The 27,227-nt window shown below is 43.8% G+C and overlaps 1 protein-coding gene across 1 annotated transcript in view; it reads right to left on the bottom strand.

The window, feature by feature from the left end:
- The window catches only part of LOC116816581 (uncharacterized), a 66,906-nt gene that overhangs the window by 16,131 nt on the left and 23,548 nt on the right, over positions 1-27,227 (bottom strand). The window contains exons 2-8 of the mRNA XM_032765917.2: positions 19,991-20,073; positions 14,365-14,535; positions 13,596-13,745; positions 11,623-11,664; positions 4,441-4,525; positions 2,906-2,983; positions 1,334-1,400 (exon numbers count right to left, since the gene is read on the bottom strand). Coding sequence (XP_032621808.1) covers positions 1,334-1,400; positions 2,906-2,983; positions 4,441-4,525; positions 11,623-11,664; positions 13,596-13,745; positions 14,365-14,535; positions 19,991-20,073 — 676 coding nt within the window. The remainder of the gene's footprint in view (positions 1-1,333; positions 1,401-2,905; positions 2,984-4,440; positions 4,526-11,622; positions 11,665-13,595; positions 13,746-14,364; positions 14,536-19,990; positions 20,074-27,227) is intronic.

Genomic DNA, 27,227 nt, shown 5'->3' with positions numbered 1-27,227 from the left:
TGTTAAAAGTATCAGGAGGACAGTGTACCTTCGGGTATTTTGGGGATTCTGGTCTCTGACAGGAACCGCAAAGATCTGAACATATATTAAAATAAAACCTAAAACAAATAACCAAAGTTTTTTGAACTTCAGAAAAAGTTCAGGTTGGGTTTGATTCTTATTTTATCCAAATGGCCCTTCCCTAAATATGATTCTATCACAGCGTCATACATAATAATAGAATTTGTTATTAATTGCTATGGGAAAGATTGGAGAGTCTTGTTTCATACACTTTGCCAAAGTAAATACCCTGTCTAATTTTAATAGTACATTTAATCTTACTTCACTGTCTTGTTTTTGCCAATGATGCAAATATGAAAAAAATATATTTTTGCAAACTTCAGCTTCGGTACTTTCCAAGATTAATGCCTGGAATTAATAAGACAGAAAACTGTGTTTTATTTTGTTTGGTGGTGATATATTTCTGAAATCATCTCACGTAAAGCCCTGATAGTGCCCTGGCTCTGAAACCCCAATATGCACATTTATTTTCCTTCCAACCTCCCAAAGTTTTTATAATCCAAACAGAAATTGTAAAAAAATATAAAGGAACTTTTCAAGTAAACAATTTGCAAAGGACAATTCCCCAAATGCCGTGTGTCTCCTTGTGAGATTAGAGTAGGTATTCAGACTAAAGCAACACAAAAAGCCTTGTGAAATGAACCGTCTACTTAAAGGGCTATGACCTCTTGCCTGAAAAACAATTTCTTTAAATCTGAGTTGGACTGCTTTGAAAAATAAATACCAAATAAGAAACATTAATACTTTGGGCTCTTGTTAGCAGGCTTAAACATCACCAACAAATACATTTTAAAACACTTCTTCCTTCACTTACCTACCTGCCAAGACCTGCTTCCCCTGCAAGATTGAAAGCCATTGCTACCATCTAACACAACATGCTATATGCAGTCCTTGTTATGCTTTAGGGGTTAGGGTGTGATTTGCTCCCCCAAGAAGTCAATAATAGCTGAAGGCACTCAGGACCTAGTGGGAGATGCTCAGCCTTGATTGATAGAGTCCAGTCTGGCAAGTCCTTTGTGTGTGTGTGGAACAACCAACTGAAAGTGGTAGACAGATGCCAAGAGCTCACACCCAGGGGTGCACAGCATTTCTTAACAATGGATTGTGAGTGCAACACCAGATCTTTAAAGAGTCAGCATGCAGGTTGAGATGGATTTTGCAAAGAGACAGAGATGCTTCCCTTATTCATTGATCATCATCATCATCATCACTGACCTGCTACATCAGCACCTACATGCTGACATACTTAAATGAAAAATGGAAGTGCTCTTACCAATAAGGGGATAAGCAGGGTCATCCTTTCCTGATATCACCCAGAGGTGGTAGTCACTTGGTCTACCCTGTGGATTGAGAAAGAGAAGGGAAAAATATAAAAGGGGCCAAGGACTGAAAAGAAGGACCAGAGCAGCTGAACACAGTATACAAAACAACTGGAAGAGGTAACAGTGGAACAGGCCAAGAGTCAGGAAATGAAAAGCTGTAAACATCTGGGGAAACAATCTGGTTAAAAGTGACAAGCTCTCAGAATCTGTTTGTCTGACATGCAGAGGAAGGTTAAAGGTTCAGGAGAGGGAGAGAAAGGTAATCAGAAGGATGAAAACAAACTAGGGTTTCCCCAACATCCACATAGAAGGCTCAGATTCAGGAAGTCTCTTGACATATTGATCAGACATCATCACTCAATTCCAAGACCTCTCAGGAATGGTGGGATTTACTGGCTACAAAAAAGTGAGTGCAACTCTCAGTACCAGCTTCAAGTTCCGAAGGTTTCTATGTTTTGCCTTGACTGACATGTCAGGTTACAAATATTGCTATTCAAATTCATACAGACACAAGTATTTCCTATCTCCCATCAGCTTGCATAATGAAGTGCAAGTAGGCTTGCATAGTATTTTGTGTTCACTCATTATGCAAGTTGAAGAAAGAGATGAAATATTCATTTCTGCCTTAGACTGCAAGCTTTCTGAGGCAAGGAACATGACTAGCTATGGCAGGGGTAGGCAACGTATGGCACAGGTGCCAAAGGCGGCAAGCGAGCTGATTTTCAGTGGCACTCACACTGCCTGGGTCCTGGCTACCAGTCTGGGGGGCTCTGCATTTTAATTTAATTTTAAATGAAGCTTCTTAAACATTTTGAAACCTTATTAACTTTACCTACAACAATAGTTTAGTTATATATTATAGACTTCTAGAAAGAGACCTTCTAAAAACATTAAAATATATTACTGGCACGCAAAACCTTAAATTACAGTGAATAAATGAAGACTCGGCACAGCACTTCTGAAAGGTTGCCGACCCCTGAGCTATGGGTATGTAAAGTTGCATGTTAATTTATGACACCGTATAAATGATTTTTTAAAATAATTAATAAGAATTGAGGCTTCACATATATGTATAGTCAATGTGTTGCACAGCTACCCTTGGCATTAATCTATTGGGATATTGTTTTGCCTCTCTTCAATATTGTGATGGACCGGTACTGTTAGCAAAGGCTCAGCTGATACCAGCAATGATTTGTTCAGTAATTTCACAGCTTTATTCATAACTGTTTGGAGATTCCTGGCCAAGATCAGCTCTGGTAGAAGTGGGTATAAATCTCTGGAAATCAATGGAGTTGCATTTACTTACACAAATTTGATCCCTTGCATGGAGGTGTGTTTTTATAAATATTTATATCTGCACAAACATATTCTCTGTAGTCTGAAGAATACTAGTGTTCTAATGGCTAACTAGAGTCAGTCATTGTCCATTTTTATCAGACTTCATCATATCTGTACCGTACTGTAAAACAGATGTTGCCAACTTTCCAACAGAATATCTGGCAAGATGTGCAGTGGGTACTTACAGGAAGTCCAAGCTGATTAGCTGTCCTCTTGATCACATTGTCTGCCGTTTCTGTGTTGGACACGTTTATTGTAGTGGTCTAGGCAAGGAAGACAAAGAGTACTTAGAAAGCTAATGGGTTGGAAATGGCGAGGGTTGAGGTTTGGTAACATTGTCATGTGGCTTGAAAATCAAGGCAAGATGCTACTTTCCTGTCACCTGTTTAGGCAGAGTAGTGTCTGACATTGCCAAACATGAAGCAATGATAACACCATGAAGGTTAAGGTTTTACCACTAATTTATTAGCTTGATAATACACTGGTATTTTTACTGGATGTGGAAGATTTGGACCAAGCTGGGAATACAATAGGATCATTCCTAAGCACAATTATATTACAATGGAACAATAATGCTCACCACCTTCTTTCTATCACTTTTTTAACATGGCACACAAAAGTAACACAATGGAAATGCAAACCACAGAATCCCAGTGGGACTTAAACATCACGCTGCTAGAGATAAAATCCAAACTGGCAGCTCCACTGTTAGCACAGGAGTGAAACACAGTGCAGAACTCTAGCAATGCAATGGGATTTTGCAGTCTTTACTGAGGGAAGGACAATCATAAGGTGAGGATGAACCAATGTACCAGGCATGAAGCTCAGAACTTAGTGACAGGAATATGAAAAAGGCAAGAAAATGCTCCAGCAGATAAACCGAGGTGACCCTGCCAATGAATCTACCAGGAACAAAGTATTCCATCTATTGCACCAGAAATGAGAGTTATTAGGCACTGCTCTGGGTGTAGCCACTAAAGATGAGGGGTAACACAAAGCAAAGAAATTAAAGCAGGTGGCCAAAAATAACCTCCAGAACTAGCTTTTTTGGTGATGCTAATTATGCCTGAGCCAACACTTCTTAATTTCCTGAATTGACCTGTCTCTGAAAGGGGCTCCCCTTGGAAGAATCCAGAGGATAGATTGTGAGTCCTCTTCCAACACCCTCTCAAGTAGGGCCTAGCTCAGGAGTGGCCAACCTGTGGCTCTGGAGCCACATGCGGCTCTTCAGAAGTTAATGTGCTGCTCCTTGTATAGGCACGGATTCTGGGGCTGGAGCTACAGGCACCAACTTTCCAATGTGCCAGGGGATGCTCACTGCTCAACCCCTGGCTCTGCCACAGGCCCTGTCCCCACTCCATCCCTCCCTGTCCCCTCCCCTGAGCCTTCAGTGCCCTTGCTCATCCCCACTCCCACCCCAGAGCCTCCTGCAGGCCACAAAACAGCTGATCAGGAGGTGTGGGGAGGGAGGGGGAGGCGCTGATTGGTGGGGCTGCCGGAGGGCATGGGGGGAGTGATGGGGGGCTGCTGATATATTACTGTGGCTCTGTGGCAAAGTACATTGATAAATTCTGGCTCCTTCTCAGGCTCAGGTTGGCCACCCCTGGTCTAGCTACTTTAGCAAGGATGCTGGATACATTATCAGCATAACAGCCTCTCCAACCCACTCTAGATCTCTATGCAGTGTTGGTCTGATGACTAGGTTCTGAGTTTTACTCACAGAAGTACAGTTGTCAGCATCCAGAAGGAAGATTTGGACTGTTAGGTTCTTTGGATATTCATTCTGTTTCATTTCATTGATTTGCCTGAAAATCAGGGGTGGAAAAAACAGAAACAAACACATCATAACAGAGTTTGAGAAAATAACTACAGCAAATGCATCTTAACACCCAATGAGGCAACTATCAAAAAGTGACCTCTTCAAGTTGAGGATGTTGGTTAGTCCCACAACAGGAGATCTAGATGGATGCTAACCTCACAGAGAATGGATTGGATATGACAAAAATCAGAATGTTTTGTGGATTATTTGGAGAATAGAGGTGTCCTAAGAGTATCAACTGCCTCTAGGATAGCTGGGGAGATTGTTTGGACTATCTGGGCCAAACTCTGCTCTCAACAGAAGAAGCATAAGTGACTATGCTACTGGAGAGGAGATCCCAGCCTCCTGCTTGGGAAGTCAGTGCCTATGAGCAAGGAATTGAGAGGAAACAAGGCCTGTTGTGTTGAGATAAATTGGTTTAGAAGATTTGTTCAATCCTAGAAGACTCATTATATCCACCCATCGACTTGTCCATCTGTGTTCTAAGGGGCATTTTCAATATAGTCATGGATTCATAGCAGTGATGGACTGAAAGGGATCTCAAGAAGTCAACTCCTCCAGCCCCCTATGCTGAGGTAGGACCAAGTAAACCTAGACCACCCTTGACCTGTGTTTGTCCAACCTGTTCTTAAAAACCCCCAGTGATAGGGATTTCACAGCCTCCCTTGGAAGCCTATTCCAGAGCTAAAGTACCCTTATAGTTTGAAAGTTTTCCCTAATATCTCACCTGAATCTTCCATACTGCAAATTAAGCCCACTACTTCTTGTTCTACATTCAGTGGGCAAGGAAAACAATTGATTTCTGTCTTCTTGATAACTGCCATTAACATATCTGAAGACTGTTATCAGGCCCCCCCCACAGTCTTTTTTTTCAAAACTAAACTTAACCTCTCAGAAATGCTCCCAGTTCCACGCGCAGGGCCAAGTAGGCAGGCAGAGATTCAGAGTCTCAATGAGTGGATGAGATGATAGTGTAGAGGGGAGGGGTTTACGTTCATTAGAAACTGGGGAAACTTTTGGAATGGGGGGAGCCTATACAGGAGAGATGGGCTCCACCTAAACCAAAGTGGAACCAGACTGCTGGCACTAAACATTAAAAAGGTTGTAGAGCAGTTTTTAACTAGAGATGGGGGAAAGCCGACTGCTGTAGAGGAACATGTGGATCGGACACAGAACTTTCTCTTAGGGGACAGCTGATGATAGAGAATCTCCAGTTTAGTCAGGACAGAGGACGGGAAGAGGATAATGTAAAGGTCGGATCAGATGATAACAGTCACATAAAAAAGAATCTGCACAGGGCAGAAAAGGGCAGACAAATAAACAGGGACAAGTTTTTAAAGTGTGTACACAATGCTAGAAGTCTAAATAATAAGGATGGTTGAACTAGAGTCCTTGTTGATAAAGGAGGATATGTGATATAAAGCAGGCATCACAGGAAACCTGGTGCGACTGAGGAGCAATCAATGGACACAAATTACATTCTGGGGTAACAAAATAATCGATAGGACAGAACAGGTTGTGCAGTGGGGCAGTGCACAATATGATGGTGAAAAAAATTGTAGATTCACAAGGAAGTAAAAATCGAAGCGAATCCACTGTCCATAGAACGCTATGGATAGAAATGTCATGCTCTAATAAATATTAACATTAGGATCTATTATCACCACCTGACCAGCGACAGTAATAGTGGATGAATGAATGCTAAGCGTAATAGAGATGCTATCAAGAATTAAGAACCCATAATAGTGGGGATTCAATTATCCCACATATGACTAAGGAAACATTTCACTTCAGGACTGAAATGCAGAGATAAAATTTCTTTTGAGACTTTAAATGGCTGCATTCATGAGCAGCTGGTACCGGGAACCCACAAGGAGAGAGGCAACTTTAGATTTAATCCTGAGGTGGGAGCACAGAGCGGGGCCAAGAGGTAACTATAGCAGGACCGCTTGGAAATAGTGACCATTAATACAATAACATACAAACATCCTGTTGGGGGAAGAACACCTCAACAGCCCAGCACACTGGTGGCATATTTCAATAAGAGGGAACTTACTACAAAAGATGAGGGGGCTTAGTTAGATAAAAGCAAGGGTACAGTGGGACTAAAGTGAGAAGTCCCTTGCGAGGTGGTGCGAGTGGCCTTGTTAAGAAGGCACCATAATAGGGAGCGCCCACCAAGCAGGACCGCCAAATAAGAAAACACAGTTAAAAGAACTAAAAAGATGCCACCATGCTTAACAACCATGTAAAAGAAGCAGTGAGCAGATTAAAAGACTTCCGTTTAGAAAAGCTGTGGAAGGTCAAATCCTATGACGGCAATAGACAGGAGCAACAAACACTGGTTAGCTTAAAGTGCAAGAGTGTAATAAGAAAAAGCCCAAAGAGAGTTTGAAGAACGGGCTAGCCAAAAACTCCACATGGTAATAACAAGGAGGTGTTGTTGGGTGAGTGAGGGTACATGGGCAGAGGCATTGGAAGGTGTCGGCTGCGGGAAAACAGATCCGAGTGTTGGGGGGGCGTGCCTGGTGTGAGCGTAGTTAGGGTCGAGTGAAAAAGTGGAGGTGGCGTGAAAGTGTGGAAGCGGCTGAGAAGAGCGTATAGAAGTGCAGGGGGCGGGTGAGAGTAGAGAATAGATGGCGTGTGGTGTGCGTGCGGGGTAGGGCCGGTGCGAATGGGCTGAGGGAGTGTGGGTAGGGGGTATGGGGTGGAGCCAAGGAGGGCGCGAGGGGCCGGGGCTTTGTAGAGTGGGGGTGTGGTGGTGGGGAGTGCTGAAAGGCGGAGGATGAGCGGTGTGCCAGAATGTGTGGTAGGGGGTGTGTGGGGGGGTGCGACGTTAGGGAGGTTTTGGAATTATATTGATAACTAACGATAACAAGTACCAGGACGCCGATGGCTTTCACCAAGAGTTCTCGAAAGAACTCTAAAATGTGAATTGCGGGAACTATTAAGCTAAGTGTGTTGTAAACCTGTCCTTTAAATCGGGCTTCGGTATCCAATGACTGGAAGTTAGCTAACGTAATGCCAAGTATTTATAACAAAGGGCTCGAGAGGTGATCGGCATTACAGACGGTAATCGTAATTCATACCGGGCAAATTTAGTCGAAACAATAGTTAAGAAAAATTGTCAGACACATGAGGAAAAACAAGATGTTGAGAATAGTCAACATGGTTTCTGTAAAGGGAAATCGTTGTGCTTACTAGATCTATTAGAGTTCTTTGAAGGGGTGTCAGTAACATGTGGGCAAGGGGGATCATGGACATATGTACTTAGATTTCCAGAAAGCCTTGACAAGGTCCCTCACAAAATGCTCTCTTATGTAAATTAAGCTGTCATGGGATAAAAGGGAAGCGTTCCTGTCATGGACTGAAACTGGGTTAAAAGACAGGGAACAAAGGGTAGGATTATGTAAATTTCTTTAGAAATGGAGAGGGTAGATAGCTGTGTCCCAAGAGTCAGTCCTAGGACCAATCCTATTCAATTTATCATAATGATCTGGAGAATAAGAGTAAACAGTGAGTGGCAAAGTTTGCAGATGATACTTAAACTACTCAGATAGTTAAGGACAAAGCAGATTGTGAAGACTTTCAAAAAGATCTCAACAAAACTTAAGTGATTGGGCAACAAAATGGCAAATGAATTTAATGTGGATAAATGTAAAGTAATGCACATGGAAAAATAACCCCAACTAATACAATACCAATAGGATGTTGCCTATTTAGCCTACACGAGTGCAGGAAAGATCTTGGTGTACATCGTGGGATTTCTCTATGCAGATGTCTACGCAGTGTGCAGAGGTGGCAAAAGCAAACAGGATGTTAGGAATTCATTAGAAGGGGATAGAGAATAAGGACTGAGAGATATTATTAGTTGCCCTTATATCAAATCATGGTACGGCCCACATTCGTCGAATACTGTTGTACAGATGGGTCTCCCTCGACCGCGAAAAAGATAGACTGGCACTAGAAAAGGTTCAGAAAAGGCGCAACTAAAATGATTAGGGTTGGAGAGGGTGCCATACAGGATAAGATTTAAAAGAGGCTAGGTCTGCTTCAGGCTTAGAGAAAGAGGAGACTGAGGGGGGAGATGATAGAGGATATAAGAATCATGAGTGATGTGGAGAAATGGATAAGGAAAAGTTATTTACTTATCTCCCATAATTTAGAAAACTAGGTCACAAAAGGGAATTAGTAGGTAGCAGGTTTAAAACAAATGAAAGAAGTTTCTTCCACACAGCACACAGTTCAAATTGTTGGAACCTCCTTATCTGAGGAGTTGTGTGAAGGCTGGTCTATAACTAATGTTTCAAAGGGAACTGGATAAATGCTTGGTGGCTAAGTCCGTAATGGCTATTAGCCAGGGGAAGGGCTAAAGATTTTGTCCCTAGCCTCTGTTCGATCAGAGGATGGAGATGGATGGCAGGAGAGAGATCACTTGATCATTGCCTGTTAGCTTCACTCCCTCTGGGCACCCGGCATTGGCCACTGTCAGTAGACAGATACTGGGCTAGATGGACCTTTGGTCTGACCCGGTACAGCCGTTCTTATGTTCTTTCCTCATTGGTCAGGTTTTCTAAACCCTTCATTATTTTTGTTGCTCTCCTCTGGACTCGCTCCAATTTGTCCACATCTTTCCTAAAGTGTGGTGCCCAGAACTGAACACAGTGCTCCAGCTGAGGCCTCAGCACTGGCAACTAGAGTGGGACAGTTATTTTGTGTCTTATATATAACATTACTGTAATATACCCCAGAATGAGATTAGCCTTTTTCACAGTTGCATCACATTGTTGACCCATATTCAGTGTGATCCACTATCACCCCCAGATCCTTTTCAACAGTACTATCATCTAGCCAGTTACTCCCTGTTTTGAAGTTTTTCATTTGATTTTTCCTTCCTAAGTGAAGTACTTTTCGCTTGTCTTTCCTGAATATCATCTTGTTGATTTCAGACCAATTCTCTAATTTGTCAAGGTTGTTTTTAATGCTAAACCTGCCCTCCAAAGCATTTGCAACCCCTCCTAGATTGGTGTCATCTGCAAATTTTATAAGCATACTCTCCACTGCATTACCCAGGTCATTAATGAAAATATTGACTAATACCAGGACTGATCTCTGTGGTACCCCACTTGATACACCCTCCCAGTTTGATAACAACTCTTTGAGTCTGGTCTTTCAACCAGTTGTGCATGCACCTTATAATACTTTCATCTAGATCATATTTCCCTAGTTGACTTATAAGAATGGCATGTAAGACTGTGTCAAAGCCTTAGTAAAATCAAGATATAGCATGTCTATTTCTTTTCAACTATCCGCTAGGTCAGTAACCCTGTCAAAGAAGGAAATTAGGTTGGTTTGGGATTATTTGTTCTTGACTAATCCTTGCTGGCTATTCCTTATAACCCTATTGTCCCTTAGATGCTTACAAATTGATTGTTTAATTTGTTCCAATATCTTCTAATATCAAAGTTAAGTTTTCTAGGTGACACGTTGGAGGGACACATAGGGGGACACCAGCTAAACGGGGGCACGCGACCTCCCATGTGACCTGCACATTAAGGACAGCTACAGTATTCTGTTGCATCTGTCCCACTGATGACTGGAGATAATTTTTAAGTCTTCTGACACTGGAGAATGAGTTCAGGATGATACAGGAACAGAAAGAAGAACATTTGCGGTACTCTGTAAACATAATGCTTCCAGGGTACTGCAAATGACTCCAAGATCTCTTTCTTGACGGGTAACAGCTAATTTAGGCACCATCATTTTTAATGTATTATTGGGATTATATTTTGCCACATACATTACTTTGCATTTAACATTGAATTTCATCTGCCATTTTGTTGCTAAATCACCCAGTTTTATGTGATCCCTTTGTAACTCTTTGCAGTCTGTTTTGGACTTAACTATCTTGAGTAATTTTGTATCATCTGCAAACTTTGTCACCTCACTGTTTACCCATTTTTGCAGATCATTTATGAATATGTTGAACAGCACTGATCCCAGACCAGTATAGATCGCAGGGGACACCTCTATTTACCTCTCTTCATTCTGAAAATGGACCATTTATTCCTACCCTTTGTTTCTTGTCTTTTAACTGGGAATGTTTTCAGGATCATCTAACAATCCTTAATTAAACTTAAAGACAAGCTTTTTGTTATCTTAATCACCTTGCCTCTTTTATAAACAAGCTCCCTGCTCCAAGGGCAGAAGATGTTAACAGCACAGAACTCATCACATTCCGCACTCAAGCTCTGACTCCTGGATGCTGCTGGGCCCTTGCCCCCTGCCTCTCCCCTAGATGATTGGGGAGGGGCAGGTGACCCTTTGCCCCTCCCCCTCCCATGTCTCCCCTCTCCATTTGTCTGGGACCTCACCTATCTTCCATGGGAAGATAATGGTTAACAGTTCCAAGGTTGCTTCAGCTAGTTCCTCAAGAACTGTAGGATGAATTTCATCCTGTTCTGCCAACTGGAATAAATCTAACATATCTAAATATTCTTAACATGTTCTTTCCCTACTTTGGCTTGCCTTTCTTCCCCCTTATTGATAATATTAATTATGTTGAGTATATGGTCACTATTACATTTTTTTTAGTGATGTCTGAAACAAAATAGGCATTAAACACCTCTGCCCTCTTGATGTCATCAGTTATTAGCTCTTCTTCCCAACTAAGTAGAGGAACTACCTTTTCCTTTGTCTTTTTCTTGCTCCTAATGCATTTAAATAACCCCTTCTCATTGTCTTTCCTGCTTCTGTTAAGATTGCCTTTTTCTATGCTTACTTGTGGGCTTACTGTGGACTTTTGTCACCTGCCCCTTTGAGTCTCACCTGCCCCTTTGAGTCTCATGTAATAGCTAAAGACTCACACTGTAACCCAGATTCTCTTATGGGGCCCCTTCTCTCTTCACAGCTGACATGAAGGCAGAGGCTGTTGACAAGCGATTCTCAAATGCATAAAAGGCCATTAGGAACCCATTGAAGGGCAAGGGTAATGGGGTATCTAGCATCTAAACTCTCCCCCTAGCTGTTTATAAAGGATTATCAAGGGACAGCATAGCAAGAGGAGAAGGATGCGACTCTTACCACAGCAATATTGAGAGCCAGCGTGCCTTCTCTTCGGGTGAGCTGAGAAGAAAAAGAGAGGCAAAATATTGAATAATGGCTAAATGACTAATGGCGTTTGGAGACTCTACGAGGCTTTGCTCATATTTAGCCGTAAGTCTCAGTTCCTTCCTGGAAGCCCTAGAACAAAAGTGCAGTCTTTCCTGGTTCTGTTCTATTTTAACAAAAAGAAATAATAAAAAAACCCCAAGAGCAGCTGAGCTGAACTAGATTTCCTGGCCAACCAAAGGGGTGTTCAGATAAGGAACAAATATCTTTCGGTGACGGAGTTAGCAAGTCACGTGTGTCTCTATTTTACTGTAATGACCTTTAATTGATATTTTGTTTCTACTGTCATTTCCTTTCCTATGCTTATGATTCCTAGAAGCCTTTGCTGGCAGTATTGGCCACTAATATCTCCACTGCTATGGTTTGGATAAAAAAAAAGTCTATCTAGGCGACAGATGCCTGAGGCCTCCAGTGCAGGAATTGAGCGCACATGGCATAATAAAGTGAAAAGCAGCATCCCCACTGTTCAGAGGGGATGGAACAAGAAGTGTGAAATGAGTTGGTGGATCCCAATTCCTTTGCCACCAAGCCAGTTGTTCAAAGCACAAACATCTGCAGTACCTTAACACTGACTAGCACTCCTTGCCGGCTATCAGCCAAAAGGGCCAGGATTGAATGGTCCATGGAGACCAAAATACCCTCTTATCTCTTCATGATCGGGATACACTGGTGGACAAAAGTGTGTGAAGGAAGCTTGCAGTGTAGCTTCCCACACTGTACCAGGTGTGTAGCTCTCCAGGGCTGTCATTCTGGCATCTTTCACCCGCATAATTCACCTCTCCCTAATAATAAAATGTGGGCAGAAAAATGGCCAGAAGGGGCATACCCAAAGACGAAAATGCCATTCTCACTGAACAGCCTGGAGTTCTTTTCAGAAAGTGTCATATGTGCCCTGTTCTTGTTTGCTGTCAGTCAAGATGATCTTAATATGTGAATATTTACCCTGTATTTACCCTGCAAATGTTTTATTTTAAAATGGATTGGATGTTTTTAATGGACCAGGAAAACAAGTGTCAGTTGAAAGAACTTCTTCTCATGGGGAAGCAGAGATAAGGAGGGATGGGGGAAGAATTCATTGCACTCTTTAGGGTCCAGAGAACCGCACGGAACTGGCTAGTGTGCATATGTACCAGAGGCCTATTCTGAGTGGAATCAGAGCCTCTCAGTTTTGTGCCATAACCCCACTCCCTCTAAGGTACTTACACAGCCACCATTACCATTGTATCTGAGCAGCTCAGTCTTTAGTGCATTTATCCTCACAATGTCCCTGTGAGGTGCAGATATACTTTTAGGAGGAACTGAGGCCCAGAAAAATCTAGAGGTGTGTCTACATAGCCAGCAGCAGCGAGCTCCCAGCGAGCTCCTGAGATGACAGACTTGGGCTAGTGAGGCCTGTGCTAGCGCTCTGAAAATAGTTGTGTAGACAGGGCTTTGAAGCTGCAGTGGGGCTGAAGCTCAGGCTCGGAACCCAACCTTCCGCTCCTAAGCTTCAGACCCTGAGCTCCAGCCTGAGACACAACTTCAAAGCACTGTCTACACAGCTGGTTTAGGGCACTAACCTAAATTTGTTGACCCAGGCTGGGAGGCTCATTGCTGTGAGCTGTGTACACAAACCCTAAGTAACTTCCTTAAGATCACAGAGGAAGGCTGTGGTAGAACCAGGACCTGAAGCTAGGTCTTGCACATCACCCCGAATGATCCTTTTTCACTTTCACTGTGTTGCTAATAGTTAACAGAAATTCTTCTTTAGCTCGCTTAATGAGGATCTGTATTTTTGGAACAAGGGCTCAGAGTTCTAGACTCTCTGTCATCATTTAGTTCTAAACATGCAGAATAGTGATAGCTGCAAGACTGCAGTGCAGTGGGTTTGTTACTGTGCCATATACCTGAAGGAGACAACTGAGTTGGTGGTAGGCCAGCCAATGACAAATGAATTCTCAGGGCTCATCTTTTTCTCGGACACTTCGTTGAGACAAGAACCAATCCATACTTCACTCAGGCGCACCTGCTTCTTCAGCTTCAAGCTGGAGGAGGACCTGGAATTCAAACCAGAGATTGCTTAGGCTAATGAGACTGGCTGGAGAGAGGCATAGCACACGTACAGACCTCCTTCTCCATCTCCATTGATGCATCTGAACTGATATCTAAAGTATCCCGGTGCTGGGCCTCAGTCTTACCAAACCATGTGCCATACCATGGTGGTTTTGTGATTCAGACAAATTACTACCACAAACAAATAAGCATTGTTGAGATCAGCTAAGCTATTTACCTATCAGCTGAGTAGGAACTGAAGAGAACTAGCCAAAAGGTGAGTTAATTTTCTGTCTTCTGCATGGAGCCCCTTTCACTCGATTTCCTCAGCACTAGTAAGAATGCCATGTCACTTCTTCAGGGAGTCACATGAAGCAAAGGGCAAACAAACTTAGTTCAGCTCATGTTGCTTTATGAAAATGCAATGATAAATTAAGGGTAGACATTCCCAGCAGGGGCCAACACATTTCTGGGGGTGGAATGGGGAAGTTGCAAACTTTTAGAAGCCCCTTTAAAAATGCGGCTGTCCTGGTACCCTCATCCACAAATGCCCTTGATCCTGGCTGACACTGGCTACTAGGTGTATAGACATAACCCTTGTGTAGCTTGCCCACATTCTCTTACTTGGACTTGGCAATGACCAGCATGTCACTGAAGAGGAACAAATGTCTCTCCTGGGTCTGCAGTCCCATGGTAAGTTGTACCCTCTCATCCAAGATGAAAACAGAATTTGGGCTACTGAAAGCCCCGGTTGGTAGTCCATTGTCTGGATGCGATGAGGAAAGAGTAATTTCCCTGGAAAAAAATCATTACATGAATTGTGCAATTATTGCAACTCCTATAGATTTCGTTAATAACCCAATAGACTGATGGCTATTTCATTTCTTCTCACATAGGCTCAGCTCAGCTTAATGAAAGCTGGCTATATATTTTATACTGAATATGGAGGAAATCCTGAGGCCCTTACTCAGTTTTCACTTTATTCAGGCAAGAGCAGTGGTAAGCTGGAGCCCGTTCACACCGGTTTACACAAACTGTTTATTAAATTTTGAAGCAGCTTTAGAACCGGTTGTTAACCTGCTTCCCTGCAAAGGGGCTCTGTGGCTTTGATGGTCTCTGGCCAGGAAGTGATGTAATTCCTCCTCCGGGCACTAGGGGCGCTGTGCTATGGGAGTCAGTGGGCTGCTGCCTGGCCCTGGGCACGGGCCCTGTTGCTGCTGCTGCTCCCCCAACCCCTGGCCCTGGGAATCCCGCTGCAGCCTGGCGGGTCCCTGGCTGCTCTGCAGTGCCTGGGCTGCATCCTGCTGCTTGGACTGCTCTGAGCCGCTTTCCCCGTGAAGACCTGCCACCTTGCCCACAGCCAGTCCCTGTCTCCAGCCAGCCCCTGCTGCACCCCCTGCCCCGCTCGCACCAGCCCCGCACCCCCTGCCCTGCCTGCAGCCAGTCCCTGCCACACCCCCTGCCCTGCCTGCACCAGCCCTTCATTCCCTGCCCTGCCTGCACCAGCCCCGCACCCCCTGCCCTGCCTGCAGCCAGCCTGCAGCCAGCCCCTGCCGCCCCCCCTGTTCTTTCTCTAACCAACCCCTGCCACACACCCCCTACCCAAAGCCAGCCAGCCCCGCACTCCTCTGTCTCCAGCCAACCCCCACCGTACCCCCCTGAGGCCCTGCCTGGAGCTGGCTAGCCCCACACCCCCCTGTCGCCAGCCAGCCCTGCACCCCCCTCCCTGCCTGCAGCCAGCCCCTTCCTCCAGTTAGCCCGTGCCCTGCCTCCAGTCAGCCCCACACCCAAGTCTCCAGCCAACCCCGCATCCTCCTGTCTCCAGTCAGCTCCGCACCCCCTGCCTGGCCCACAACCAGTCCTGCCTGCCCTGCGTCCAGCTAGCCCTGTCCCATGCCCTGTCTGCAGCTGGCCCCATGTCCACTGGTGCCCTGCAGTTCCCAGGGCAGTAATCCTGCATGCTTGCTTCAGTGAGGGGGGAAGAGAGCAGCTAGGACCCAACAGAGCTCATTTCTAGTTGAGGCCCATCTTTTTAAAAAAGAACTTTAGATGGCGTTAACATACATCCATATTTTCCCAGACATGTCATTCTTTTGGTTCTTAAATCTCCGTCTGGGAGGAATTTAAAAAAAAAAAAAATTTTTTTAAATTCCTCCCGGGAAAATACGGACATATGGTAACCCTATTGGTACAAAAAATACATACTGTGGCACATCCCTTAAATCAGAACTTTTTACAGGGAACCGGTTGTTAAGATTTTGGTAGCTTATCACTGGGCAAGAGTACTGTTATCTGAGTAAAGATCTCAGACAGTGATCCTATAAGTAGAAAAGGGGCTGAGATCCATGCATGAGGTCACTCATTAGCAGGGAGTGCTGGCAAATTTGCAGTGTAGTTGATCAGTTCCATTTTTATCAATGCTAGTTCCATCCACACCAAATTGCTTGTCTGTGCCTGGGCTGTAGCTGGATGAATATTTACTATGTATAGTAGTTTAATTCCATGCACCTGATTCAGGAATCTAGCTATAATTTTATAAAAACACTTTGAAGTCTACTGATTAAAAGCGTTATATAAGAGTTAGGTATTTGTTATTGTAATCCAACTATTTTTTGTTGCTACCTTAGGCTGATTTGGGTGCAATATTTTGCCAAAGAAACAATGGCTGCTATATCTCTATTGCACTCAGCAAGCAGTTGCTGGGATTAAACTCGATTCCTTACTCATGCAAATGAGCAAAATGTAGTAACGCCACCATCTTACTATTCTTTTCCCTTCCTATCTCAAAATTCTTAAGTATGAATTGCGTATGCTCTCTCCTACTCTATTGATTTAGTAATAAATGCCGCAATGGCACGTTGTGAAGAATCATCGGTAATGAGAGAGGTGGGACGGATCTTCACTCTCTGCTGCTACCCGAGCTGTAGTATGTGGGATTGCCTCTACTGAATATGCGCAAGTGCTCTGCCCAGACTGTCTGCAAGGTCGAAGCACCCTTAGTGGTGTGAGTACACAACCAGTCCTCTTTGGATTTACTAGACTCATAGAAATGGCTGTAAATGCACAACAGGCCAGACTCTGCCACCTTTACTCCTGTTGAGTAGTACGTTAGCATGAGTGGTCCCATTAAAATAAACAATACTGAACAAACCTTTGTATTTATAGGGTGAGATTTTCAACAGCCTAACTCTGCTGCCAATACTCAAGAGTAAAGTCACTCACAGGCTTTAACGGGAGCAGGGCTAAGCCAGCACAAACTGCTTTTGAAAACCCCACCTGCAGAGTCCCCGAACACCTGCATTCTTGCAAGCCGGAGTCTCTGGCTTGTCCCAGCCTGGCACGCTTATGCTCACAGACAAGCACATAAGCCTGGTGCCTGTACAAGTGAAAAGATCAGTTCACTTTAAAACATGCCTATGAAAGCTTCCCCTGTGTGACAGTGGAGCAGTGGACACAGGAACACCAAATGATCTCAGCAGTGATTTCTTAATGCTGGAGAAGTTACAAGGTTTGGTAAATACAACAGAAGAGTAGCAACAACAAAATAAATAAATAAATAAATAAATAAATAAATAAATAATTCACCAGTGCTCTGGTGGCCCAAGTAAAGATGGCATTGTACCAGCTCCCTCTGAGGCAATACGTCATGAAAAATGTTTAGCGCTTCCCTCCCCTTGCAAAGATGTTCTCCAGCCAAATAAAGTCAAGAATTTGTTTCTCTTATTTGAGTCAGTGTGATATGGGGGGATGGTGGGGATGGTTGAGGGAGGGAAGCAAAAGCATTTCTGAGACCACATTACTTGGGCAAGAGACGTAGATGACGGTATTTCTGCCATTTATTTTAAACCACCCTAAAACATCGGCTTCTGTCTGAACATTTCACAAAAGCAGGACTTACTCCCAAGCAGTTAAATACAGGGTGAAAGGAAATTGCTGCTCCTGGAAAGAATTGCTTGGTGCAAATTTAAATCACTTAAGTTTTTATCTTTTAAACAAATATTTATTTTAACTAAACAAATCACTGCAGCAATGTTATTTATGAGGGTGTTATCAGAACCAAACAGAGAAAGAGCATGACATTCCTTTATCTGTTGCCTAATTGTTACACTGTGCAGGGTGGGGAGAAACTGCCTGAGCTCTAAGATGGTTATTCTCTCATCAAAGGGCTGTGAGGCTTTACTACTGTACAACACTTGATATTTCAGCACAGGAGTTGGAAGGTCAGTGTGTTCATACTTGACTATAAACACTGGAAGTCTAGGTGCTTTATATCTGAAGAAACTAAAGTCAGTGGGGGCACTGGGTGGCTCCAGACCACGTAAATGGGAAAGGGAGCTTTTCACATGAGGTCACCAGTTAATACATAATCCAGGTTGGTAGCAAATGAAAGCTGTTACCATCTGAAAAGTGACTTGTGTGAAATGAGTCTAGAGGAGCCTGTCCAGTTCCTAGCGGAAATGTGCCCGTAGCTCAAAACCAACCATCGTTTTGACAGTTTCAGCAGAGAAGGTGAGGACAGAATGGGACACAAACACTGAATTCCCATCTCTCCCCTGGAATGGCTGGGCATGGAAGCACATTGGTGGAATGGTACAGAGAGCTCACTGCACCTGCTCTGAGCATAGGTGCTGACTGCGTGGATGCTCCGGGGCTGGAGCACCCATTGGGAAAAATTAGCAGGTGCTCCACGCCCACAGGCAGCCAAGCTCCCCCACCTCTTCCCTGACTCCTCCCTTGAGCATGCCGCATTCCTGCTCTCCCCTTCTCTCCCAGCACTTCTGCCAGCCACCAACCAGCTGTTTGGCAGCGCTCCAGGAGGGAGGGAAAGAAGCAGGGACACAGTGCACTCAAGGGAGGAGGCGGGGAGGAGGCGGGGCTGGGGCAGGGACTTGGGGAAGGGGGTGAAATGGGGATGGGGTTGAGGTGCAGTAGGGGTAGGAAGAGGCAGAGTGGGGTTGGGGACTTGGGGGAAAGGATGGAGTGGGGGCAGGGCCAGGGGAAAAGTGGGGGTCGAGCACGCACCACTGGAGCAGAAGTCAGCGCCTATGGCTCGGAGGGTAACTAACCAGGGCTGCCAACCCACCCTTTCTCACAGCACCTGCATTCACTTCCAAAGCTTATGTCTTTGGTATCACTGTGCATCCTTACCCCTCTTGCTGGGAGACTGAATAATTGTCTCTGTGTGTTCCTCTCATCTGGGTGCTATTTTGATTCTTCCCATTTTCTAGATTTGATTAAGAGTTTCCAGACTCAAACCATTGCCTGTGATTGTAGAGAAAGTCCCATGTGGGCCCTGACCTGAGCTTGACCTCTCCTAAGCAAGTTGGCAATTGACTTCACCAGGAGCAAGCCCAGCCCCTAAGGGCTTCTCTGTATCAAGAGACTCTGTTTTGACACTTGCCAATGCTGTTTTTCACTGATGGCTGCACATCACTGGCACCAATAACCAAGGACAGAGGAGTCCTTCAAGTGAAGGTCTGCTCTGGGCAGCTTGTATTTCCAAAGTTTGCTTCTGTCTACTTTTCCATTACAACAGTAATTTAGTTTCTTAGGACATCTCTGTTTCAGCTTCTCATACTCTTGCCTGTTGCTGGTTAGATGGCAGACTAAACAGCAATGAATCCATCAGGCAAACATTCATTGACTTCCCAGTTGGAATTACACAGAGAAGCTGAGAGAGGGTTTATCTCATTTAGAGCAGGGCAAGAAAGTGAAACGGATGACTGGAATTTTTGTTCTTTGTTGGTTTTTGACTTTTTTTTAAAAGTAAAAATTCCTGATTTCTTTTAAGGGACTCACTGGCCATCTGTTGTTTGGCTTCCAGAGAGATTAAAGTCAGGCTGCTATAACTAACCAAATATTTATCATACGTGTGGTTTGGCTACTGACATACAAACTTCACCTTAACATTGGCTGCTTTTCCAGGCAGTAAAGGCTAGATCCTGACCTGACTTACACCAGTGTAAGCCCATGAGTGACTCCATTGAGGGCAATTGAGTTATGCTGGATTTACATCTGTGTAGGTGAGATCACAGTCTGGCACTACATGTTTTCAGCATCACATTTTTAAAGTATGTTCCAGAAATGAAACTGGAACCCCTCCAGATGGGAGGTCTGTCCTGACACTAATGGCCTCTGGTATTGGCAGCTGAATTAAAACATGGATTAGCAAATCTATTTGATTTGATTTTTTTATTTGTAAAAAGGGGGCTAAAGGACTGGTGGGGATATTGGGGAGATGATTCCTTACCTGGAATAGGATTTGGACTTGCTGAGAGCTTTGCTAATGGCAGAAGAGGTGGAGCGTCTCCTTTGGACTATGGGCTTCATCTTCTGTGGGAGAAAGATATATTCCAGTTAGTGTAACCAGCACCCGTTCTGCACTCAGTTTACCACTGCAGCTCTGTTTACTGCCTTCTGTTTTTTTATATGCAGATTCTTTTTCTCTAGTTATCACTCACTGACCCTAGACATAGAAAGCAACATGAATCGTGCTTCCACTGAAGTTTCACTTCCTTTCCTTGCTATTCAAATGGTCGTCAGTTTTCACATTTACTCAAGAGATTCAAGATTTTCCTAACTGGAAATATATCCAGTTTTCACAGCCAAAAATCAAAGTGAGTAAGAGTAATGGGCTGAAATAGAGCAGAGGAGAATTTAGGCTGCATATCAGGAAAAACTACCTAACATTCATGTCTAGTAGACAGTGGAACAGTCTGGTAAGAAAAATAATGGAAACCCCATTTGAAACTGGACTGGACAAAGCCATGGAGACTATATAGGGAGCAATCATCTATTGGCTGGAGGGTTGGAGGAGATTACCTAATAAGTCTCCTTTTTTTCTAATTTCGATGATTCATGGATTCAGCTACAGCCTGTTATTAACACCCCTAAGAGTGTGTCTTTCTTCGGAACACTCATCATTTTTAATTGTCTGAACCAGAGAAATCTTATCTGCCACGTGAATGAAGTGACTATTGATCCTTGTCAGTTTGAAGGGTAAGGCCTCCAGTGAATGTGTGTGTGTTGGGGACAGGTCTTTTATTTTTTCAATAAATTTTGTGCTGGGGAAAGATGCCAGATTTCCAGCCTGGTGACAAATCCTGGAATCATTAATACTACTTGTGGAGTAAAGCACTACTAACTGAGAATAAGGGTGGCAGAAAAAGTTACCTTAAACAGCTCAGCACCTCTATTTCCAGCTTTGAGAATCCAGTAGCAGAGAGTTTGTTCAGAATTATAAATCACAGGACATTCACATGGGGGGGATGCTTGATTAGAGAGGCAATATTCCTTCTCTAAGGGAACATTCCACCAGAAGGACCACTAATGTCCCCACCATCCATGAGGCCAGCCAGGGATGCACTGGTTATCAGGGAAAGACACCTCTAAGTTCAATGAAAACACTTTTCTTGATAACATTCTTTTTGAGAATGCAGGGGAAAGAAAGTTTCTACCCCCCTTGTTTTATATAATAAAATAATAAAATAAATAATAATAACAATAAAAAAAGCATGTTTCTTTGTAAAAAGCCAAAAGCTTGTTAGCTGTTTGCAGTCACGTAGGATGACAAGGTTCCTGCCCCCAAAGAGGTAGCACTTTAAATACAATCTGAATACACTGCATGGTCTTCCTCAAGAAGGCACCTTTTATTATCTGTCTATTGCCTAAACTATGCTCATCACCATGGTAACTGAACTCCTTTTCTCTTCCTATAATCCCTGCCTCACTCACCACACACTTTTCATCATCTACAACAAATGAGGTGGGGAGTCCTGCAGATGAAAGTCTCCTTTACTTCACAACCCCGATTCATCCCCCAGAGCAGATCCATCCTGTGCACTGAATAAAGCAGGAGTCCTGTGTTAAAAATAGTGTGTGGTCATGTAACTAAAGACTGGATCATAATGCATATGCACAACGGGGCTAAATTAAGGTTGCCCAGACAAACTTAATTCAGATATTTCCTAACTTTCAAGTGTGTATATATATATCATTATTAAGGTTGCAAAGTCAAACACTTGAAAATATATATATGTGTACCTCCCTCTTTCCCCTGATGTGACTCTGCTAAGCCAAGAGCCATTTCTGTCCTAAGAAGTTTCACAGAGGGAACTGAATAAAAATAACATCAGCTCAAAAATGTTTGTTTAAAAAAAGAAGAGGCCATGCTGAGAGGGAACATCTGGCTTTCAGAGGTACCCTAGTGGGATAAAATGTTCTTACAAAACATGATACAGTAAAGCAGCATTAATGCAACATCTTAGGGAGGGGAGACTAAGAGGGGAGACCAGGGTTGGAGGTGGGCTCTAGCAGTCTTCAGTTAGAGATGTGACTAGAGTTAATGCAGTAGAGCAGGGGTGGCCAACCTGAGCCTGCGAAGGAGCCAGAATTTACCAATGTACATTGCCATGGTAATACATCAGCAGCCCCTGCATCAGCTCCCACCCCAGCTCTCAGAGCTGCCCACCCACAAGCAGCCCCACTGATCAGCGCCTCCCCCTCTCTTCCCACATCTCCTGATCAGCTGTTTCGTGGCATGCAGGAGGCTCTGGGGGAGGGGAAGGAGTGAGGGCACTACAGGTTCAGGCTCTGCCCCGGACCATTGCAAAGTTGGGGCCTGTAGCTCCAGCCCTGAAGTCGGTGCCTATACAAGGAGCCGCATATTAACTTCTGAAGAGCTGCATGTGGCTCCGGAGCCACAGGTTGGCCACTCCTGCAGTAGAGGATCTGTGAAGAGTTGATGTATATAGCCAACACTTTGGGGCATGAAAAATAATGTATCACCTAAAACTGTTTTAACAATATTAAATGAACCTGGCTCCTTTCAGCCCCCCAAAATCTCAAAGCATATTACAAACCACTGGTATGTAAAGGACTCATCTTCCACTGAAGTGCAGTCTCATCTGTGGCATAATGTGGCAGCTAGGGTGACCAGATGTCCCGATTTTATAGAGGCAGTTCTGATTTTTGGGTCTTTTTCTTATATAGGTTCCTATTACCTCTCACCCCCGTCCCGATTTTTCACATTTGCTGTATGGTCACCCTAGTGGCAGCTGTTTAGTAGTGCATATCAACACCACACAGGATAGACAGTGTGGAAGGATATCTTACTTCAATTAAAGTTCAGGCAGTCTGAATGTAATTACCCAAAGTGGAGTGTGGCCAGAATCCTTGGGAATAGCATTGTGGGTTTTTGGATAACCATACATGGTTTTATATCTTATCTGAACACCGGCAGCTCCAGCAGCACAGCAGTGTCAGAAGCATTGGATCCAGATTGACTTAGCAGGAAGAGCATAATTGACCAATTCATCAACATCACTCCCAGCATCAAGTAGATTACTTGTGGAGGCTCATATCCATGTAGTGACCAGGCTTAATCTGAGGTGTTATGGCTACAGGAGGATATGTCTCTCACTCACTGACTTCAGACAAAATCCTTTTGCTGTATTGAGGCTGTTTTATTTGGGTCAGGCTCTAATTCAATAAAGAAAAGGTAGCCTGGATTGGAAATCCATTTGAAATACAATGCTGGCTCTTGGCAAACTAGAAAAATCTCTTTCCCAACCCTGTACCAGAGTCACAAATTATTTTGCTGCCCTAGCCAATCACCTGTTCTGCTTCTAGTAGCATTACCCAAACGCCACAATGAGGTGGTACAATGGACAATCTGCCAGGGGCACAGGAGGTGGACCTAACTGGCGTAACTTTAGAAACATTTATGCTTTGGCTCTTATCTTCCTTGCTAGATGGAAAGAAATTACTGTTCAGTAGCAATATACTATAAACCTACAACTGTTCAGCTTTTCCTCTCCTTCAAGAGAGCACCGGGCTGTGCATTCCATTACCGTGCAGTCGCACCTACCCCAGCCTGCCCCTTGCTCCCATGGCTCATGAAGGCTGGACAGTAGTAAGGAGTAGTTCAACTTGTGGAATGACAAATCCAGAATGATGGATTGCACTCTATGGACCACGTTAAGATTATTTCAGAATCCTAGATAGCATTTAGTCCCTATAAAAGGTCATGAAAAATTTCCCCCACCTCTAACAAAAATATTAATTTATTAATTCAGAGTAAAATTTCACAGCGTGGTCTGTTCGAAGACTAAAAATGCAGGAGGGGAGTCAGAAAAAGGAACAGTGACCTGTTTCTACCTGGTTTTGAATTGGGGACATTTTGAGTGTTAGGTGAACATGATGACCACCACACTACAGGGCTTTTGCATGTTAGGTGAATGTGATAACCACTATACTACAGGGCTTCTCTTTTTTTGCCACAGACTTTGCTGAATGTACAGGAATGTTTTCTCTAGCTACAGAAGCTACCTAACACAATGTCTATATCTATGGCCTTCCTGCTCATAAAGTGGTCATGCCCCTGCCCAAGGTTGACACAGTGAGGAGTGCATCTGACACAGCAATCTGGCTTGGGCAGGATCCCTAGAGAGGCATGATACTTTTGCCATTAAGCAAACACAGCAATTCTTTCCTGGCCTCTGTCACTGAATGCCTCCATGCATTACGCTGTGCCCTGTCAGTGCAGGAGGACTGCATGAGCTCGGAAAACATGTCATCGCGAGTGCATTTTTTTCGCCTTCTAATCTGTGATAACCTCAGGGATGAAGATGATAGGGGGAGCGTAGAAACATTCCGGGGAGGACTGCATGGTCACCTGTGCAGCTGAGTGCTGCTGAGTTTGCCACACTGGCCAAGCAGGAAATGAGATTCAAAAGTTCCCAGGCCTTTTTCTGTGTACTTGGCTAGTCCATCTGAGTTCAAAGTGCTGTCCAGAGCAGTCACAATGGAGCACTCTGGGATATCTCCTGGAGGCCAATACCATTGAATTGGGTCCACACTACTCCGAATTAGACCCGGCAATGTCGATTTCAATGCTAATCCCCTCATGGGGGGAGGAGTACAGAAATCAATTTTAAGAACCCTTTAAGTCGACAAAAACAGCTTTGTTATTTGGATGGGTGCAGGGTTAAATCGATCTAACACTGCTAAATTTGACCTAAACTCGTAGTGTAGACAAAGACTGAGAGGCAAGCAGGGCAGCATAGGGAATCTCTGATGAACTCCCGTTCCCACAAAGGTTAAAGGAGGCTTTGAAATGCTGTGGGATCTAGTGCATGGGTCAGGCAGCAATTCTAGGCCTACAGAGACCAGTGTTTCAAGTGGCAGAGACTTGACCCACCGCCAGGTCCCAAAACCCCAAAAGGACTCCCCCACTGCCTCCTCTGTGCCAGCACATTTCCCTGCTACAGGGAGCTGCTGGGATCTTTCCTATAGTGTTCAGTAGAACTGGTCAAAAATTTTCAGTTGAAACTCTTTTCTCAATTAATTTCATATTATTGTTGTAAATGAACATTTTAATTTCTTATGAAATTTTCCTTTTATTATGAAAAAACCTAAAAAAATTGATTTTCAATAAAATTTTGAGGTTTAAAAACATTTTTTTTATTTTACAGTTGTATCGTGAAAAATGTTTGATCATTGCTTTTTCATTGAAAAACCTGAAAAAAAATCTGAAAAATACTTGCTATTTTCCAATTAGTTGTAGTGTCTAACATTCACTTCTAGTCCTTTTGTGGTACAGACATGGATCATTAAGCACTCATTGCTCACTCAGACCAGGAATGATATTTTGGTAATGGTTCAGGATTTAAAATAGCAAGTCCCAGATCTCTGAGCAGTGCCATTTTCCTGTGAACATTTTATTTCCCAAGAATGCTATTATATAACTTGTGTTACTTATAGAACAAGGATATTATGCAGCACACGTGAAGGCTGTCATGTTCTAACTCGTAAGCATGCTAAGCTTCAGTAATAAGGTGTTGAACAAGCAGCTTTATTCAATGCATGCAACTTGACTACAGCACTGCTATAGAGAACACTCCCACTGTGGCCTGTGCCTGTATGTACTGGGTGTCACATAAATCCTGAGCTGGACTCTTTAGGAGGCTGTCTACTCTTTGGTTGTTCCAAAGTCTTCACACAGCACATGGACTGGTTTCTCTCTGGAAAGTTACCCTACCTTCACTATGTTCCAAATTAAATTAAAACTTAAGTAAACAGTCAAAGCTCCAGTATTTTGCTTCAGACTTGTGTCTAGTTCACAAGAAACTCCTGGAATAATCCCAGGCTTTTTTGAATCTCTGGATGAATACAAGGCGAGTTCCGAGTATTCTCTGCCTTCATCAGGGCTGGAAATGCTACAGAACAGTCTCTCCCATAGTACCCCGGAGCTACTGCCTTTCTGTTGAAACGAAGAGTGGAGTGGCAGCATATACATTAAAATATAGCCCAGTCAAAACAAGTTAATCTCACTTTTATCACACCAGAAACCATTTGGGTGAAGGCACAGGTCAGTTATTTTATCACAACTGGCTCTCCGGAGGTTAGTTCTCATGTATGCTATTTCATTGTGGCCCAGCAGAGTACAGGGCTATGAGGCTGAACTGCTGGACTCTTGTCCTGGTTCTGACGCTGGGCAACCTTTCCTTCTCTAGTAACAGATGGAGACCTCACACAGATGTGATGAGGATTCATTAGTTAAATGTGTTCTTTGAGTTTCTTGGGTGACGTGCTATGGATGTTAAGAGCTGGGCTCAAGAAGCCATCTGCAGTGCATAACAATAAGAATATTTATTGGTTCTACAAAAGCCAGCAACAAAGCTGTATATTCTTCAGCGCCATCTACTGGCACCTTGTCTATTAAATATTTGCATGTCTCCTGACCTCTCACATACAGTGCACTCCTATGACAATAGAAGAACTAGTTCTGAACTAGCTAAAGTGCATGTGTATCATTGCCTTCTACTGGATAGAACCAGCACTGGTAAACTATATGTCACAGACCCCATGCTGCTAACAACTAACAGCCATTCTCCTTTACCTCAGCTGGCAGAGGCTTATGCTTCTGAAGCTGGAGGATCTGAGTTCTACCTCCACTGTCACCACTCAGTTCCATCTGGCCCAGTGAGATCTCTGGCTCTGTTCCACAATCGTTATTTGAAGAGGTGGAGGGAAACTCTCTCCTGCATCATCTGGCATTATGTTGAGCAGCTGTTCTAGACTGAAGTGAGCACAGTTCAAATTAACCAGGCACTTGAATCTGAGAGCTGTCACAGAGAGGCAGTACGATCTCTCCTCTGTTTTGTTGCCATAGCAACAGATTCACATTTACTCAACATACTTCCAAAGTGCTTGAACACTTGCAACACTCCAGGCTGTGTTTGTACATTACTCATCCCAGAGCTGCCAATTTTAGCTGTGTATTTCTTGGCACTGGCAAGAGTTGTGAGTCTAATATCCCTCATTCCAAACCCATGTATGGCCTACAATATCAAGACGACCTGCCAGTGCAAACTGGGTGTTTTTTTTATCCCCGCCCTATTGAACCCTGTGCTCAAGTGCTATTATCCAGACCTTTAACTTGGGATGGAGCAGAAGAAAAATACACCTGCTGAGTACAGGGTCGA

This window comes from Chelonoidis abingdonii, chromosome 8 (genome assembly GCF_003597395.2).
Source record: "Chelonoidis abingdonii isolate Lonesome George chromosome 8, CheloAbing_2.0, whole genome shotgun sequence".
Taxonomy (NCBI): domain Eukaryota; kingdom Metazoa; phylum Chordata; order Testudines; family Testudinidae; genus Chelonoidis; species Chelonoidis abingdonii.
The sequence above is the reverse complement of the archived record's forward strand: the minus strand, read 5'-3'. Positions and strand labels throughout refer to the sequence as shown.